The sequence below is a fragment of the Galleria mellonella genome, unplaced genomic scaffold (genome assembly GCF_026898425.1).
Source record: "Galleria mellonella isolate WM207_F2 unplaced genomic scaffold, CSIRO_AGI_GalMel_v1 utg213, whole genome shotgun sequence".
Lineage (NCBI taxonomy): Eukaryota > Metazoa > Arthropoda > Insecta > Lepidoptera > Pyralidae > Galleria > Galleria mellonella.
The window spans coordinates 7179024-7195781 of record NW_026442039.1 but is presented as its reverse complement, the minus strand read 5'-3'; the positions used below and the strand labels follow the sequence as shown (position 1 = coordinate 7195781).

At 34.5% G+C, this 16758-nt stretch overlaps 1 protein-coding gene across 1 annotated transcript; it reads left to right on the top strand.

Moving 5' to 3' along the window:
- Nucleotides 1-352: 352 nt before the first annotated feature.
- Nucleotides 353-3263, top strand: LOC116413596 (uncharacterized). The gene is made up of 4 exons (XM_052894528.1): nucleotides 353-497; nucleotides 1099-1251; nucleotides 1614-1760; nucleotides 2744-3263. Exons 1-4 carry the CDS (start codon nucleotides 438-440, stop codon nucleotides 2891-2893), a joined length of 510 nt encoding a protein of 169 aa, XP_052750488.1. The 5' UTR covers nucleotides 353-437; the 3' UTR covers nucleotides 2894-3263.
- The last annotated feature ends 13495 nt before the right edge of the window (nucleotides 3264-16758 follow it).

Below are 16758 nucleotides of genomic sequence, written 5' to 3'. Positions count from 1 at the left end.
GGGCAGCAGCGCCCCTCTTAAAACAGCTAACTATAAGAAAAGGAATAGGCACTTATTTATCAAACAGATTAGTTAGAAATGGCCTGTCGCGTCCCACTGTTGGGTAAAGGTCTTCCCCAACTGCTTCCACCTCCCACGGTTGCTGACCATAGTGTCGATCCGGTCGAATAGGTAAATAATACGAAATGTTAACATTTCCAGCAATTTTTTTTTAATACGGAACTCTTGTCTTTTTTAGTTCAACTGCCGCTGATCAATTATATCTATCGCAATTATTGTAAAATTGTACAAATGTTTCCAAAAATACATGTCGTTTGCATAAACAGCATTTTGATTTCACATTGACAGTACAATGGGTACGAAGGAATAGTCCTGTGTTCTCTATTGTTCGTTTTTTTTTTAAAATAAATAAATAAATAATTATTATTTATTACAAAATGTCCTCGAAACGACTACTGCTACTGCTCATCGGCTGGCTATGTGTTTACACTATATATGTAAGTTGTATATATATATATTTTTTATAGAACTTAGAATGGAAAATAAGCTGACGGCCAACCTGATGGAAAGTGGTAACCGTCGCCTATAGACATGAGCAGTGCCATGGACATAACAGAGTATACTGTTTCGCCCATGATACCCCCTATGCGTTGCCATTCCTGAGGATTCAGGTGTACCCTGTAAATTCCCGCCAAGTATATATTATTTTTTAAATATATAATAATATATATATATATAATTTTAATTCATCTAATAATCTATATTTTATATATGAATAATAATTGCTTACTAATATATCGCTCGCCAATCGGTTTGACATAAAATTTTATTTTGAATATTCTTTTTCCTGAGTCGGTGTATTATGTTTTTATTCAAATATTTTTTTTCATGTTTTGCAAAAAAAATGTCTAAGATTATTTAATTTACTCAATTTACTTTCATTTAATAAGTTTACTTTCATTTACTTTCATTTAATTCAACTAATTTAATTTAATGTCATTTAATTTATTTTAATTAATTTCATTTCATAGTAAATAGTTCTATATAAAATGATATTACAAATTTTACTAAACGCATTTTTCTGTTTTTTACCAACAGTGCATCCGAATAATACCTGAAAAAGCGGAAATTAATTACTTTAATCCTAAATTCATGTCGGACGTAGATATGAACGTGACGTCGTTAGCTAAAGGAGTATATGCCATTAATATTCACGGGGACACTAAACAAACATGGGCCAACAACGTTACGGTACAGTACAGGATCTGATAATTATATATTACATTGATCAGGTAGGCCATGGCCTATCTGAAAGAGCAGTAACCGGTATGTTTGCATAAGAGAAAGATGTATTTAAGAATCCATTAATATAAGCCTTTAAAACACCCAAAAATACTCTCTACGGACTTCAAAAAAATATATTTACTTAAAATGTTTATATATTTTTTTTATTATTAAAATCTGAAAATCGTTTCCTAAAAATTATTATCTGATCAATCAGATTCTAATTTTAACACAACCGTTTACTAAAAATAAACAGACAAATTTAAAGGACTTTGAATTAAATTTATTTAAATTAAATTAGATTATGAGTTTAATTAATTTCACTTCAGCTCGACGTCGTCGTGTATGAACTCCAGGGTAAGGAGTACAAGCCGACATTCATCGAGTTTCATTTCCGCCTTTGCGATTTAATAAACGACGATCCACATATTGGGAAGCTTCTATCCAGTGCAGGTTTCACCTGTCCCCTGTTACCGGTAAATTATTTTAATATCTAACAATTTAGTTGTAACTCTGATAAATTTTTAAATTAAGAACTTCTTAAATGGAGTGTCAAAAATCAAAAACGTCTTCAAAAATAGGCGTATGGTATTTTAGTTATTTGATTAATATTATTTTATTTTATTTTACAACCATGAGAATGCGCGCGACAGCTAACACTCAAAAATTGATAACTATTATTATTATCAGAAGTTCTACAACCATTCATATTAGTCACCAATCTCCGACCGCTATTACGTCCACGCACATTTTGCGGCATTTGTTTCATCTGTTTTTGTGTTTAGAGATTAATCATTAATTCTTGTAGGTTTATTTTTATTTAAGTATGTTGTAAATATTTGTTAGTGTTAATATGTATGTATACTCGTATTATTAATTTTTACCCACAATATTCCTTTATATTCGCCATTTCTTCGCACGCTTTTAAGTCAATCAAGAGAAAATCGTCTGAAATTTTAATCCGATCATGTAAATCCTCTAAAATGCTACAACACACACGTATTGTACATGTACACGGCTTACTGAAATGGAAATTTAGTCCGCGGACAAAATGTCCGCCATCCGTTTGAACCGTTTAATAACCAGTATGCGTATGGACCTTAAGAGTGGTACAACGATAGACAAACAATATGCCAATATTAAATAAAATCATTTAACGCCATATCTTATATCTTGCCGTGTAGGTCCCGGCATAGAATAGCCCAATCCTTCCTTTCCCGTGAGTGTCGTAAGAGGCGACTAAGGAAGCTTATGGTGGAACACAGCAGTCTCTTTTAAAACATCATCAAAAGCCAAACTGCGGTTGTCAACCCGCCTGTCAAACGTGGCAACTATTGGCAAAACCCTCTTTGTGGGAAAGGCTTATGTCCAGCAGTGGACATTTAGCGGTTGATATAAAAACAACATAGAACGTAGTATCTAGCCATAGCGGTGTAACTCATTTTTTCTTATTTTCCAGGGAAAGTATTCCTTCAAAAATATAGCCATTCCAAACGACGATATCCCATACCCGCTCCCTTTCCAACGAGCAAAAGGAGTTGGAACAGTGGTACATAATCCTACAGGAGTTGTTATGGCCAACGGTAGCATGTATTTGCACTTCAAATAGTACACTTTCATAAATTGAGAAAAAGTTATTGAATATTAATAAAATCGTGTTAATTATTAAGCAGTTTCAATTCAACTACAGAGCATATTATTAAAAAAAAAAATAAAAAAATAAAGATTTCGACGGTTAAAAGCCTATCTCCTAACACAGTGTAAAGAATTTCAATATTTATTTTAACAAGTTCAGCTACAAGGTATATGAATAAATCTTAATTTATTTTTTATGCAACTCAGAATGGCAAAAAAGCTGACGGTCCACCTGATGGAAAGTGGTAACGTCGCCTATAGACATGAGCAGTACCATGAACATACTCGTAATAGAGTATACTGTTTCGTCCATGATACCCCCTATGTGTTGCCATTCCTGAGAACTAAGGTGTTAACCTGTATACCCTGTAAATTCACTGTCATATCCCATCCTTCAAACCGAAACACAGCCATGCTTCACGGTAGAAACACAAATAGGATAGAGGTGCCCTAACAAACGGCTTTTGTACAAAGTCTCCCTTTGGTGAAACTTAACTTTTCAAATATTAAAATTTATTATTAAATATAAAAATCAACTACTACCATAATTTTTTTACTGCCATAAATAATTACTACCATAATTTTTTTTATGGATGATATTTTTTTTGATTAGTGAAAATGGTATGGTAACTCCGTTGCGCTAACGGGATACGCTGGCGGAGCACCAGTGAAGGGTGATAGATGAGAATGAAAACAGGCCAGTAAGCCCATCATGATGAATTCATCAGGAATTAACCATGATAGTTTTCAGGGGGAACCGCGAGGAGGTCGACCTGGTTGGCTATATTGCTAGTAATGGGATTCTCAGTCTCCATTACTAACAATCCCTTTCTCCCCTTATGGATGATATTGGAATGACATCCCAGCCTGTGCTATCAGTATACGCTGGCGGGACACCAATGAGAAATGATATGTTAGAATGAAAAGGCAGGTCAATTAGTTCACGTGATCGTAAATTTACTTTGAATTAAACACTTTCTAGAAGATTTCTAGAAGGAACCGCGTGGAAGTCGACCTGATAGGGTATATTGCTAGCAAGAGGGCTGTTAAATCCCATTACTAACAATTCCTTTCCCCCCACCATATATGTAGCCAACAATAAATTAATCAATCTGCTAAATTATAAACGTTAATATGTAAGTGTAATAATCCGCGTGAAGGTCGACCTGACCGTTACTAAAAAATCTCAATAAAGCGATGTTATAAGTACACTGAAAGATGATAGACATGTATACACCATGAAACAATATAAACATATACACGTGGGCTTGTTCATTAAAAGATTTCTTTTTAACGTACATACGAGTATCCGTATGTTATGAAGAGCGATGTGAAGGGATCCGTCTGTTTGTTGATGCTATTATATGGATTTTTATGGAGAAATATGATGCAATGTTGGCAGTCATGGGTATTTTTGGAATAATTTTAACTGTTTATCCAGAGCAGATGGTAACAATGTGGCCTTCAAATAAATATTTGTATGTTTGTTTAGATGTTTTTTTTATAGAGTGTGAACATTTATTTATTTATTTGCCAATAATTTAAACATTAAAACTCACAACACCCAACACAATACCACAAAGTGGTAACCGTCTCCTATAAACATGAGCAAAGCATTGCCCATAAAGGGAGTTTTACAAGTAGTTGCCACATTTAGCAGGCGTATTGACAACCGCAATTAGGCTTTTGGACATATTTTAAAAGGGACTCTGCTACCAATCCCTCGACCATTAATTAATTTCCCTCAGTCGTCTCTTACGACACCCACGGGAATCGAATGGGTGATCTATTCAATGCCAAGACTACAAGGAAATATCGATATTTATTATTATTAAAAAAAAAAAATCTAATGAAGAACCTTCTCGATTATGAAGTCGCCTATAAATTACGTTATTATTAAAAAAAAACAGTCGAATTAAGAGCCTCTCAAATTATGAAGTCGCCTATAAATTACGTTATTATTAAAAAAAAAGCAGTCGAATAAAGAGCCTTTCAAATTATGAAGTCGCCTATAAATTACGTTATTATTAAAAAAAAAGCAGTTGAATAAAGAGCCTTTCAAATTATGAAGTCGCCTATAAATTACGTTACATTACACGAAATATTAATTTAAACATGTAGGTATTTGAGACAGTATTTGACATTCATTAGATGAGCAACATTCCCCAAGGCACAGCCTCGAATTAGAAAATAATATTTGAAGAATGTTTCACCATATAAACTTACAGATTGTATGTTATATTAATTTCGTATTACTACCCACATTTTGTGAAGTGATTCAGGAAAAATATACACCTAGTATATATTCGATGTTTGTATTTATTTATAATAAATTACCGTCACATGAGTATAATAAATGAAAATAAATTTAGTAAATTTATTAGATTACTAAAAAAAGCCACAAAATAAGGCCTATGCAAAAGAGTGGTAAGAACCTCTAGTCCTGTCCCAAGAGGCTATCTATTTCTCTCGCTACCATTGCAATGCCTAAAAAGTAATATATATATATGCCAATTTGTTCTATATTTGTCTATGGAGTTATACTATAATTCACATAATAGTAAAGTTATAAATAAATTTTTATGGCTGATTTCAAAGGACAACGAACATGTCGCAGGATGAGTTGGTACTGATGTTTATTTCCCATGCTGTTGTTATGGTCCCATTTTTGGCAATATACCCTGTCAGGTCGACCTTCACGTGGTTCCCCTGGAAACTATCGTGCTGGAATTCAGCACGATGGGCTAACTGATCTGCCTTTTCATTCTCATCTATCATTGCTCACTGGTGCACCGCCAGCGTATACCGTTAGCGCAGGTAGGGTTACCATTTTATTATCATTTATAAAAAAAAAACCAAAACGTGCTCCTATACGGTTCCTCATAGACAGAAGCTTCAAGTTACTTTTTTCGGAGTTTTTTTATGTGATAGAATTCGTAGAAGAACCAAAGCGACCACTGTAACCCTAAGTATAAGCAAGCTGAAGGGGCAATTGACTGGTCATAGCTCGAAGAATGGATAACCAATGGGAATGAAAGGTTCTTGGGTGGAGACCCCGTTCGGGCAAAATTAATATAGGATGACTCCCTACTAGATGGAGAGACGATCTCAGATGTATTACAAAGACAAAATGGATTTAGATGGCTCGGGACCATTCTTATTGTAATCTATAAGGGAGACCTGTATTCAGCAGTAAATAGTTAACGACTAATAGAATGGTAATGATGATGGTGAACAGTTATTTTAATTATGATTTTTTATGAATTTGCTCATTTTTCATTATCAACTAACCTACTTCTTTGACTTATACTACTTCATAGTTTCAATTCACTTTATATGTATTATAAAAATTAATAATAACCCATTTGTTTTCAATAATTGATTTATTAATTGCGTTATATGTAAATTACTGACGAAATATCTACTATTTCAATTTGCTCTTGAAACATAAAACTTGTATACCAAAATCTAATCACAAAATTCCTGAATTATATAGTATTATTTGATAGAGTAAAATCAATTATCTCGATGTACGAGGTGTTATTTTTAGACCAAATGCGACCTGTTGCTCAGCCCGAGTGTTAGGTTGAAAAAAGCTGTGTGACTATTTTCAAATCGAATTTTCTACCTCAACATCTAATATCTACCAAAAACTACCAAAGCGATTAATTTTGATAAATATTCTTCTTACTAACAAAACTCTTTACTTATTGTAACTCTTTGACATTTTGTATGTCAAATATTGATTATAAATACACCATTATTAATGTTATTTGATTTATTTTTCAATTTACCAAGACATACATAATATTATACCAATACAAATTTAACACCAACAATTATCGAGTGTAAACGATAAACAAATTAAATGAAATATATTGTAATTTACACGTTTCTGCGGTATAAAATTAAAATTATATAAATATAAAAAATAACAAAAATATAACAAGTGTTTGATAAGACATCTAGCAACACTATAATTGAGTCAAAAAGTACCAGACAATTTTTATCTACTATTATTAGGCTGGTAAAATTTCAAATTGCTGATTAGTTAATAAGAATTATATTGTATAATTCTGATTTTATTAATATATATGCTAATACTAATTAAAATAAAAACTAATCTAGAAAAATAAGTTAGAAATATAATAGTTGGTACGCTGACAATATCCTATGTGCTAAAAATATCTTCCATTTGTGTTTCGGATTTCATTTGAATCCGTAGCTAGAGCCACTTAAACGTGATTGAAAAATAAACATCAAAATATCGTCAAAAGCTCGGTAACACGAGACGTCATATGGTAAATACGGCACGACCCACGTAATTCGTCTGGGGAGATAATAGGGTGGTGTTGTTAGCTATTTCTACCGTAACCCAGCAATGGTAGTTTATTTTATAGCTGTCATTTATCTACTAACACTCTCACTATATTTCCCTAGTTAGTAAAGAGACACAGATAGTGATGTGCTATGAACGGCTGACTCGAGAACACGAATGACTAATACGTTCCCATGTATGAGAGTTTTCAATAAACAGAGGGCCTACCATGAAATGTTTTCCGAAATTTCGGAGCCAAACAGAAATTTGATGTTAAAATTACATAATACATGCCGTTTGGAAATATTAAAAATGTTAAAATATCGTTCCTTTGGACTTTTATGATAGGATGTATGACGAACGAAATGTTCAACTCCATTTATTGGTCCGATTTTGGTATGAACAAAAACACGAAATTGAGTCCGAAATTTCGGAATTTCATTTCATGATACACCCGCAGGATTCGAATAATCAATAACAGAGGGCCTACTATGAAATGAAATTCCGAAGTTTCGGACTCAATTTCGTGTTCTCGTTTATACATAAATCGGCCCAATAAATGAAGCTTAGCATTGCGTTCGTCATAAATCCTACCATAAAAGTCAAAAGGAATAATATTTTAATATTTTTAAAGTTTATAAAAGGTAAATATTATGTAATTTTAACATCAAATTTGTGTTTCGTTCGGCTCCGAATTTTCGGAAAACACTCGTGGCAGGCCCTCAGATTTCGAGTGCTTACAATATTTAAATGCTAGTCGCGTATTTATTACAAGTTGTTTGATCCTGTTTCTTGCTCGTAACATTTTATTTTTTTTTTCCTTAATTACCAAATGAAAAATATTTCAAACTAACTGAGCATTTATTATGTTCATAAAAATATTAAGTATTAAATAATATTTAGTATAAATACGCCTATGTTACTTAAACTTACGTAATTTGTAACTTCTACAATAATCAAATTTAAGAAATATTTTTATTTGTAAGGATCTGTTCACATAGCGTAAAATGATATTTTCCTTTTCCTGCAACATTGTATTTATATTTAAATTCAATAAAATAGTTTAAAAAATACACTCAATTTCTAATTAAAGTAAATAAAACTTGTAATTAAAGTAATTAAAATTCCTGAGTCCTCAGGAATGGCAACGCATGGGGGGTATCGTGGGCGAAACAGTATACTCTGTTATGTCCATAGTACTGCTCATGTCTATAGACGACGGTTACCACTTTCCATCAGGTGGGCCATCAGCTTGTTTGCCATTCTAAGTTGTATAAATATATATATATATATATATATATATATAGGTATATAAAGTACTAACGGCCCGTCGCCCGTCCTGGCTTCGCACGGGTGGACATTAAAAAAAAAATATCGATTAAAGTGTCCAATCTAGAAATTTTATAACGTAAAAATTCACAAAGAAAAGATTTTTCAATTTAAACTGGACACACGATACCACGCATGCAAATCCACGGACAACAGTTTGTGGTACATAAAGTAAGCTTATTTGTCTCGCAAAATTAACACCAGTCTGTCAAGTCCCCGCCACCGAAACACGGCTTCGAAAATTCAATTCAGGGAATTTTACAATTCAATAGACTCGACCAACGTGGCTGAACTGGATTCGATAATCAAATATTTCACAACATTAGCAAATGTATTTTAACTTTTATTTAAATAGAATGGAAATTTATAACTTTCATGGAGCTAATTATATCAATATTGTTTAGTTATACTATTTAATTTGCGTAAATATTGTTCACATTGTAAATAAATACATTTAATAAGTAACATTGGAATTGGAATGGCCGCGTGGTCCCGGCATAGAAAAGCCCACCCCTTCCTATTCCGTGAGTGTCGTATGAGTCAACTAAGGGAGAGCGAGAGATGGGCAGCAGCGTGCCTCTTAAAACGTCTCTAAAGGCTGACTGCGGTTGCCAATCTGCCTGCCAACCGTGGCAACTACTAACAAAACCCAAGGGGGAGGCTTATGTTCAGCAGTGGACAGTTAAAGGCTGATATGATGATCATGATGATTGGAATTGCAGGGAGCAAATTGATTTAATAGACTTAGTGTAGGTATCAAACAATTTGTGTTCTATTTCGGTTTGTTTTTTTTTTGTATTTTATTTAAAGAGGGGCTGGTCAAACCAGCACTATTGCATTGGGACACTCACAGCCTTAGCTGATCCAGTTCCTTTCACCTAATATGAGATATATATATATATATATATATATATATATATATATATATATATATATATATATATATATATATATATATATATATATATATATTTCTGTATTTTCTGTTGTAACTATGTATTTTTCTAGTAATACTCGTACCATCTGTTGAATTTCTACTTTATTTGTAGATATTTCACTACATCTCATTTTAACAATTACGTGTTAGTAACAGAAGTTTTCCATGTGGTACCGACATAGAATGGGCTACCCCTTCCTTTCCCGTGGATGTTGAAAAAGACAACTCAGGGAACTTAATTTATTTATTAATTTGTCTATTATCTAGCTGAAACATGAGGTACATGGCTTTACAAAAGACAAAAGTACATGTTATAATTTTATTTGTATTTATTTTAATAGTCGAGGGATGGACAGCAGCGTCCCTCTTTATACGTCACGAACGCCTAATTGCGGTTACCAACCCACCTGTCAGTTGTGGTAGCTAGTGATAAAAACCTTTCAAGAAGGCCCATGATCAGCAGTGGGCGTGTGTACCCTACACGTCTGATATGATGAACAGATATGTACAAATTTAAACATACAAATATTAAAAATGAGATATGAGAAAGGACATGCTACGTTTTGTATGGGACATGAAGGGAATAATATCTCTTACAGCTACTGGTATTATTTAGGCGGCGTACTATTGAGAGATGATTGATGGAAACGAAGTTAGTTCAATTGGCCGCCCTGACGAATTTACCAGGAATTAAACACGTGGAGGACAGAAGAGAGACAGTGGAGTTTGACCTTATATTTATAAGTTTACTATTGTAATCTTTTGGAGGAAACAATAAAGAGTATCTATCTATCTATCTATTTTGTGTTTTTTTTATGGGTGATAATGGAATGGTAACCTCGTCTGCGCTATCGGTATACGCTGGCGGGGCACCAGTGAGAGATGATAGGTGACCATGAAAGCAGGTCAGTTAGCCCATTGTGAAGAATTCCACGAAAATTCACCTTGATGGTTTTCAGGGGGAACCGCGTGGAAGTCGACCTGATAGGGTACATTGGTAGCCATGGGGCTGTTAGATGCCATTACTAACAATCCCTTTCCCACAATGTTTTGCGGTTAGAAATATAAGAAGAATAAAAACAAATAAACATAAGAAGAGTTGAAAACTGCGCCCAGTATGGTGTCTTGGAGAGGCCTATATCCAGCGGTGGGCTGTAATGGGCTAATAATGATGATAACTAGATAAACTAATTATAAAAGTCGATTGCTTGGGTACCTCTGTCCCATGCGTGTTTCAACCGTGAAGCAGCTGTGTTTGCATGGCTGTGTTTCGGTTTGAAGGGTGGGATATGGTGTGAATTTACTGGGTACAGAGGAATAACAGCTGAGTCCTCAGGAATAGCAACGCATGGGGAGTATCATGGGCGAAACAATATACTCTGTTATGTCCATGGTACTGCTCATGTCTATAGGTGACGGTTATTACTTTCCATCAGGTGGGCGGTCAGCTTGTTCGCCATTCTAAGTTGTATAAAAAAAATAAAAAAAAGTTATAGCAAACTTTAACACTTGTAGGTAACACGGTATGGTTTGTTCATAAAACTTTATTACCTCAATTACAATAAACTTTACCGCCAATGTCCCTGATATAACAGTTTTCGATAAAACCACAGGGAAAATCAACCCACAAGTTTTACAGACGCGAAGGTTAATGTCACTCGGAGACTGGCCGTGTGACCGAGTTCCAGTAATTCACGCAGTTTATAGGCTCCACATGTATGTCGTATGTACCAACTGGGACACGGTACAGTAATATAGAGGGTGTGGTGCCTACTTAGTGAATTGTTTGTCTTTAAGACTCACAGGGCATAATTTCAGAATACAGTGATAATCTTGAATTACAACAAGCACATATGAATATAAATGTACTAATATGAGACTTGATTACTGTGCCTTGTAAAGTTTTTTAAAAATGTCCACCCGTGCGAAGCCGGGACGGGCCGTTAGTACTTTATATATATATATATATATATATATATATATATATATATATATATATATATATATATATATATATATATATATATACAACTCTCTTTATCTGGAGCACCATGGATTGTGCTGAAACAGCACTGTAGCGCCTCAAATGCTGCAGCATAATGAGCACGGACCTATTTCACAGTACATTGCGACAGAGGGGAAGGAATTGTTAGTAATGGGGAGATCAGTCTCCATTGCTATCAATATACCTTATCAGGTCGACCTCCACGTGGTTCTCCCTTGAAACCATCGTGATTAATTTATCGTTGAATGTGTCACGATGGGCTAACTGAGCTGCCTTTTCATCCTCACCATCCCTCACTGGTGCCCCGCCAGTGTATTCCGATAACGCAAACGGGGTTACCATTCCATTATCATCTATTAAATAAAAAAAGTACATTGCGACACGCGCACCCATACGAGTACACACTTGCTCTTATTATATATATTTTTTTTTATTTTGATTATATATATATATATATATATATATATATATATATATATATATATATATACAGTTATACTTAGTTCTTTCATTTATGATACTGTGTTAGCCGCATGATTCTATGATTAAATTCTTTCTTTCTTTTCTAACAAGCTGTCTGGTAGACATAGAGACACATACGTCGAGATACAAAAGGAAACACCATAGAAGCTACAGATGAATCAATAAACGGTATCAAATTCTAAGTTGGCAATTTTCACTAGATGATGGAACTGTGCAGCCAAGACTGCCTTAACGACTTTTTTTTCGTAGCCAGTCTAAGGTACTAACAAAATTTGCCCAGGAACACCAGGATAAAGTCGACCCTGAGTACATACGATAAAGTTACATTTGGAGATAACTTTGTATAAAGTTTTTTAGAAAAAAAAACATAGATTGGACAGAATTTATCAAAATGTTAATGAATGTGACATTGGAAATGAGACGATCTTCCAAAGACTACAAAGTGCGGTAATAGAGTCAGCAGACTCTAACAGGAAACTTTATAATTTGGTGACAAAAACAAAATCTAGTCTTCATTGGGAATGATTTTCTGAAATTAAGGGTACTTTATTTATTTTTTTTATACAACTTAGAATAGCAAACAAGCTTCAGCTTGTTTGCTATTCTAAGTTGTATAAAAAAATTCTAAGGCCTTCAGGCCCACCTGATGGAAAGTGGTAACCGTCGCCTATAGATATGAGCAGTACTATGGACATAACAGAGTATACTGTTTCGCCCATGATACCCTCCATGTGTTGCCATTCCTGAGGACTCAGATGTTATTTCTCTGTACCCAGTAAATTCACGCCATATCCCATTCTTCAAACCGAAACACAGCCATGCAAACACAACTGCTTCACGGTTGAAACACGAATGGGACAGAGGTGCCCAAGCAAACGACTTTTGTACAAAGTCTCCCTCTGGTATCCATTTTATTAAGTAATAGCAGTCTGGCCTTACGTAGGTAGATAAAATTTTCGAAGTCAATTATAACATATGTGAAGGATAGGTAAGGCTGGTCACGTAGCTCGAAGTATCGACAACCGATAGGGACGAAATATTCTTGAGTGGCGACTCCGTATGTACAAACGCAATGTAGGACGACCCCCCATTAGATGGAGTGACGACCTCAAATGCATTTACTTATGGAAATCTACATCATCAGCCAGTAACATATTAACATAATCATCATCATTTCAGCCATTATCTGTCCACTGCTGGACATAGGCCTCTCCCATAAACTGACATAAGGAACTGTCCTGAGCTACTTACGTTTATTTCCTTATATCTTTATCTTATGCTATCAAAATTGTGTACAAAAAGCACTCGCTTTTTTTACACATTTAGACAAATTTTGATTTACCACCTACTACCAACTAACGGATTAGTTTTTTTTTTTCCAAATAATCCCATTTCTCAAATATATATTTACAAAATTTGGTTAAAACCAGAGCGGTTTATGAGATTAACGTGAACGAATAACAAGACTTTGACTGTGCCCGTAAAACAAGACTTTTATATAAGGATTTTTTTAATGAATGCTAATGAAATGGTAAGCCCGCCTGCGCTAACGGTATACACCAACAAGGCACCAGTGAAGGATGATAGGTGAGGATGAAGTAGGTCAGTTAGTTCATCGTAATAAATGCACGTGGAATTCAGCACGATGGTTTCCAGGGGGGACTACGTGGAGGTCGACCTGACAGGGTATATTGCTAGCAATGGGACTGGTAGTTCTCATTACGAACAATCCCTTCTCCCCTAATATAAAGTTTTAGTATAATATTAATTTAAATATAACGGTTTTTACAGTTTTATATTTAACGCCATCTCTTGTTTTTTAGAGACAACACTCTACTTGATATTTTTAATTGAAACGCTAACAAACATACAATGAAAGAATTTATTTATTTAATAACAAATCTATTAAAAAACGAATAATTATATGTAAAATAATTATAAATTGACATTAATGCATGTATTATAGCTACCTACCAATATAGGTAATTTTGCTACACCCAAACAGGGTTTCATGTTCTTACTCATTATAAGAACATTGTAACAACTCTATATTATGTACCTGAATGCATTATAATAAATAAATAAATAAAATATTATATCCAATATAAGGTAAATTTCTTAAAGTAATTACATTATTTCAATGTACAGTTTTGATTTAGTGACTACATTGTTATATGTAAGAAAAATAAATGTCAGACCTAATTTGTAATTCCTTTGAGATCTGTTTTTGTTTAGGTTAAGAAAAGGGAGTAGGTACCTTTGTTTCTACGCATTCGTAAGATATATACTTAATGTTAGTTCTAAGTTTTCTTTATCCAATTATTTTATTTACATTTTGTTTTAGTTTCTCATAGGTTGTATATGAATAATATATTATTCTATATTTATATATTTTAGTGTTCATAATTTTGTATTTTTTTTTATGCGACTTAGAATGGCAAACAAGCTGACGGCCCACCTGATGGAAAGTGGTAACCGTCGCCTATAGACCTGAGCTGTACCATGGACATAACAGAGTATACTGTTTCGCCCATAATACCCCTTATGCCATTCCTGAGGACTCAGGTATTATTTCTTTTTATACCCTTTTTGGGCACCTAGGATAAAATATTTACGATAATTTTCATTGAATTGTCTCAGACTGTACGACCTTGATTACGTGTCCTTATCAATTAATTAATTATATCAAAGATCTTCGATTAATAAGGGATGGAATCTCGCTGCGGGCATCTCGTTCTATAATTAACAATCGAAGTCGCGCCAATTACTTGACACTCCACATAGAATATAACTATATCAATAGAAATAATATAACTAGATAGATAGATAGATGGATAGATACTGTAGGAAACAATCTATTCCTCCAAAAGATTACAATAGTAAACTTATTATAAATATAAACAATTACAAGAAATAATCACAATGAGAAAACAATGGGCGACCTTATCGCTAAGAGCGATCTCTTCCAGGTAACCTTTGTATGGAGAGGAGTAATTATAAACAATTTGGTGGGAGGCACAATGAAAAACTAGTCATTTATTATGATTGAGCACTTGACAATTTTGTCGGGTGGTCCCGGCATAGAATGGGTCTTTTCATTCTTTTAGGTGTATGTCTCGTAAAAGGAACAGAATGGGCAGCAGCCCTCTTAAAACATCACCAAAGCATAACTGCAGTTGCCCATCCGCCTACCAGGGAGGAAAGGGATTGTTAGTAACAGGATCTAACAGTTCCATTGCTAGTAATGTACCCTATCAAGTCGACCTCCACACGGTCCCCCCTGGAAATCATCGTGGTTAATTCTCACGGAATTCTTCACGATGGGCTAACTGACCTGCTTTCGCCTTCGCCTATCACCTCTCACTGGTGCCCCGCCAATGTATACCGATAGCGCAGACGGGGTTACCATAACATTTTCACTCATTAAAAAAAACCCGCCTACCAAGCGTGGTTCTGTTAGACCCCCTCATTACCATTATAATTACCAATTTAAATAGATATATTATTGAAATATGTAAAATTATACAGAAAGGGACTTTTTTTTTTATAACTTAGAATGGCATACAAGCTGACGACCCACCTGATGGAAAGTGGTAACTGTCGCCTATAAACATGAGCAGTGCCATGGACATAACAGAGTATACTGTTTCGCCCATGATACCCCCCATGCGTTGCCATTCCTGAGGACTCAGGTGTTATTCCTCTGAACCCAGTAAATTCACGCCATATCCCACCCTTCAAACCGAAACACAGCCATGCAAACACAGCTGCTTCACGGTTGAAACACGAATGGGACAGAGGTACTCAAGTAATCGACTTTTATACAAAGTCTCCCTCTGTAGAAAAGTCGTCTGTTTGGATACTTCTGTCCCATTCTGTCATGCAGTAGTTGTGTTTTTGGGATTCTGTGTTGAAGGGTGGGATATAGCAATGAAATTACAGGATAAATAAACACATGAAGGGATTTTTTTTTTGTTAATGAATACTGTTCCTGGAAACCTGAGTCTGAGACTTATTGGGACACTGAGAGTAAAAATATTTGTACGAATTTTTCCTTTATTGATTTAATAATGTTTTCTTATTTTTAGATTCCTAGAAGGTAGGTATTACGCTTGAAGAGTAGAAGGACGACACAGTATGTTATATACTGTGTCGCCATGATTATATTCATGTCTTTAGGCGACGTTTACCAGTTTCTATCAGGTGGACCATCAGCCTGTTTGCTGATCTAAGTAAGCAGAAAATTACATTCCATTCAACACTAGTTGTGATTGTTAATTTCGTACGGGTATCCAGTGAAGAGACATTTTAACAAAGGTCTAATATGAAATTAAATTTCGTATTTTCGGATTTAATTTCGTGTTTATGTTTATACCACCTAAGTCCTCAGTAATAGCAACGCATAGGGGGTATCATGGGCGAAACAGCATACTCTGTTATGTCCATGGTACTGCTCATGTCTATAGGCGACGGTTACCACTTTCCATCAGGTGGGCCGTCAGCTTGTTTGCCATTTTACTGACCTAACTTCATCCTAACTCATCCTTCACTAGTAGTTACTGCTAATTTAAACAAATAGTTCGTATGAGGTTCTTTTTTTTATATATTAAAGGAAAATCAGCAAAACCCACATAACTGATATGTTCTAGTGGTATTACATAAATTGGCACAACCGGGAATTGAACCGGGAATATTGTTTAAACAAAACAACATGCCTACTTTTATACTACAGAAAATGGCGTCCAAACTCAGTTGTTACAATATTGC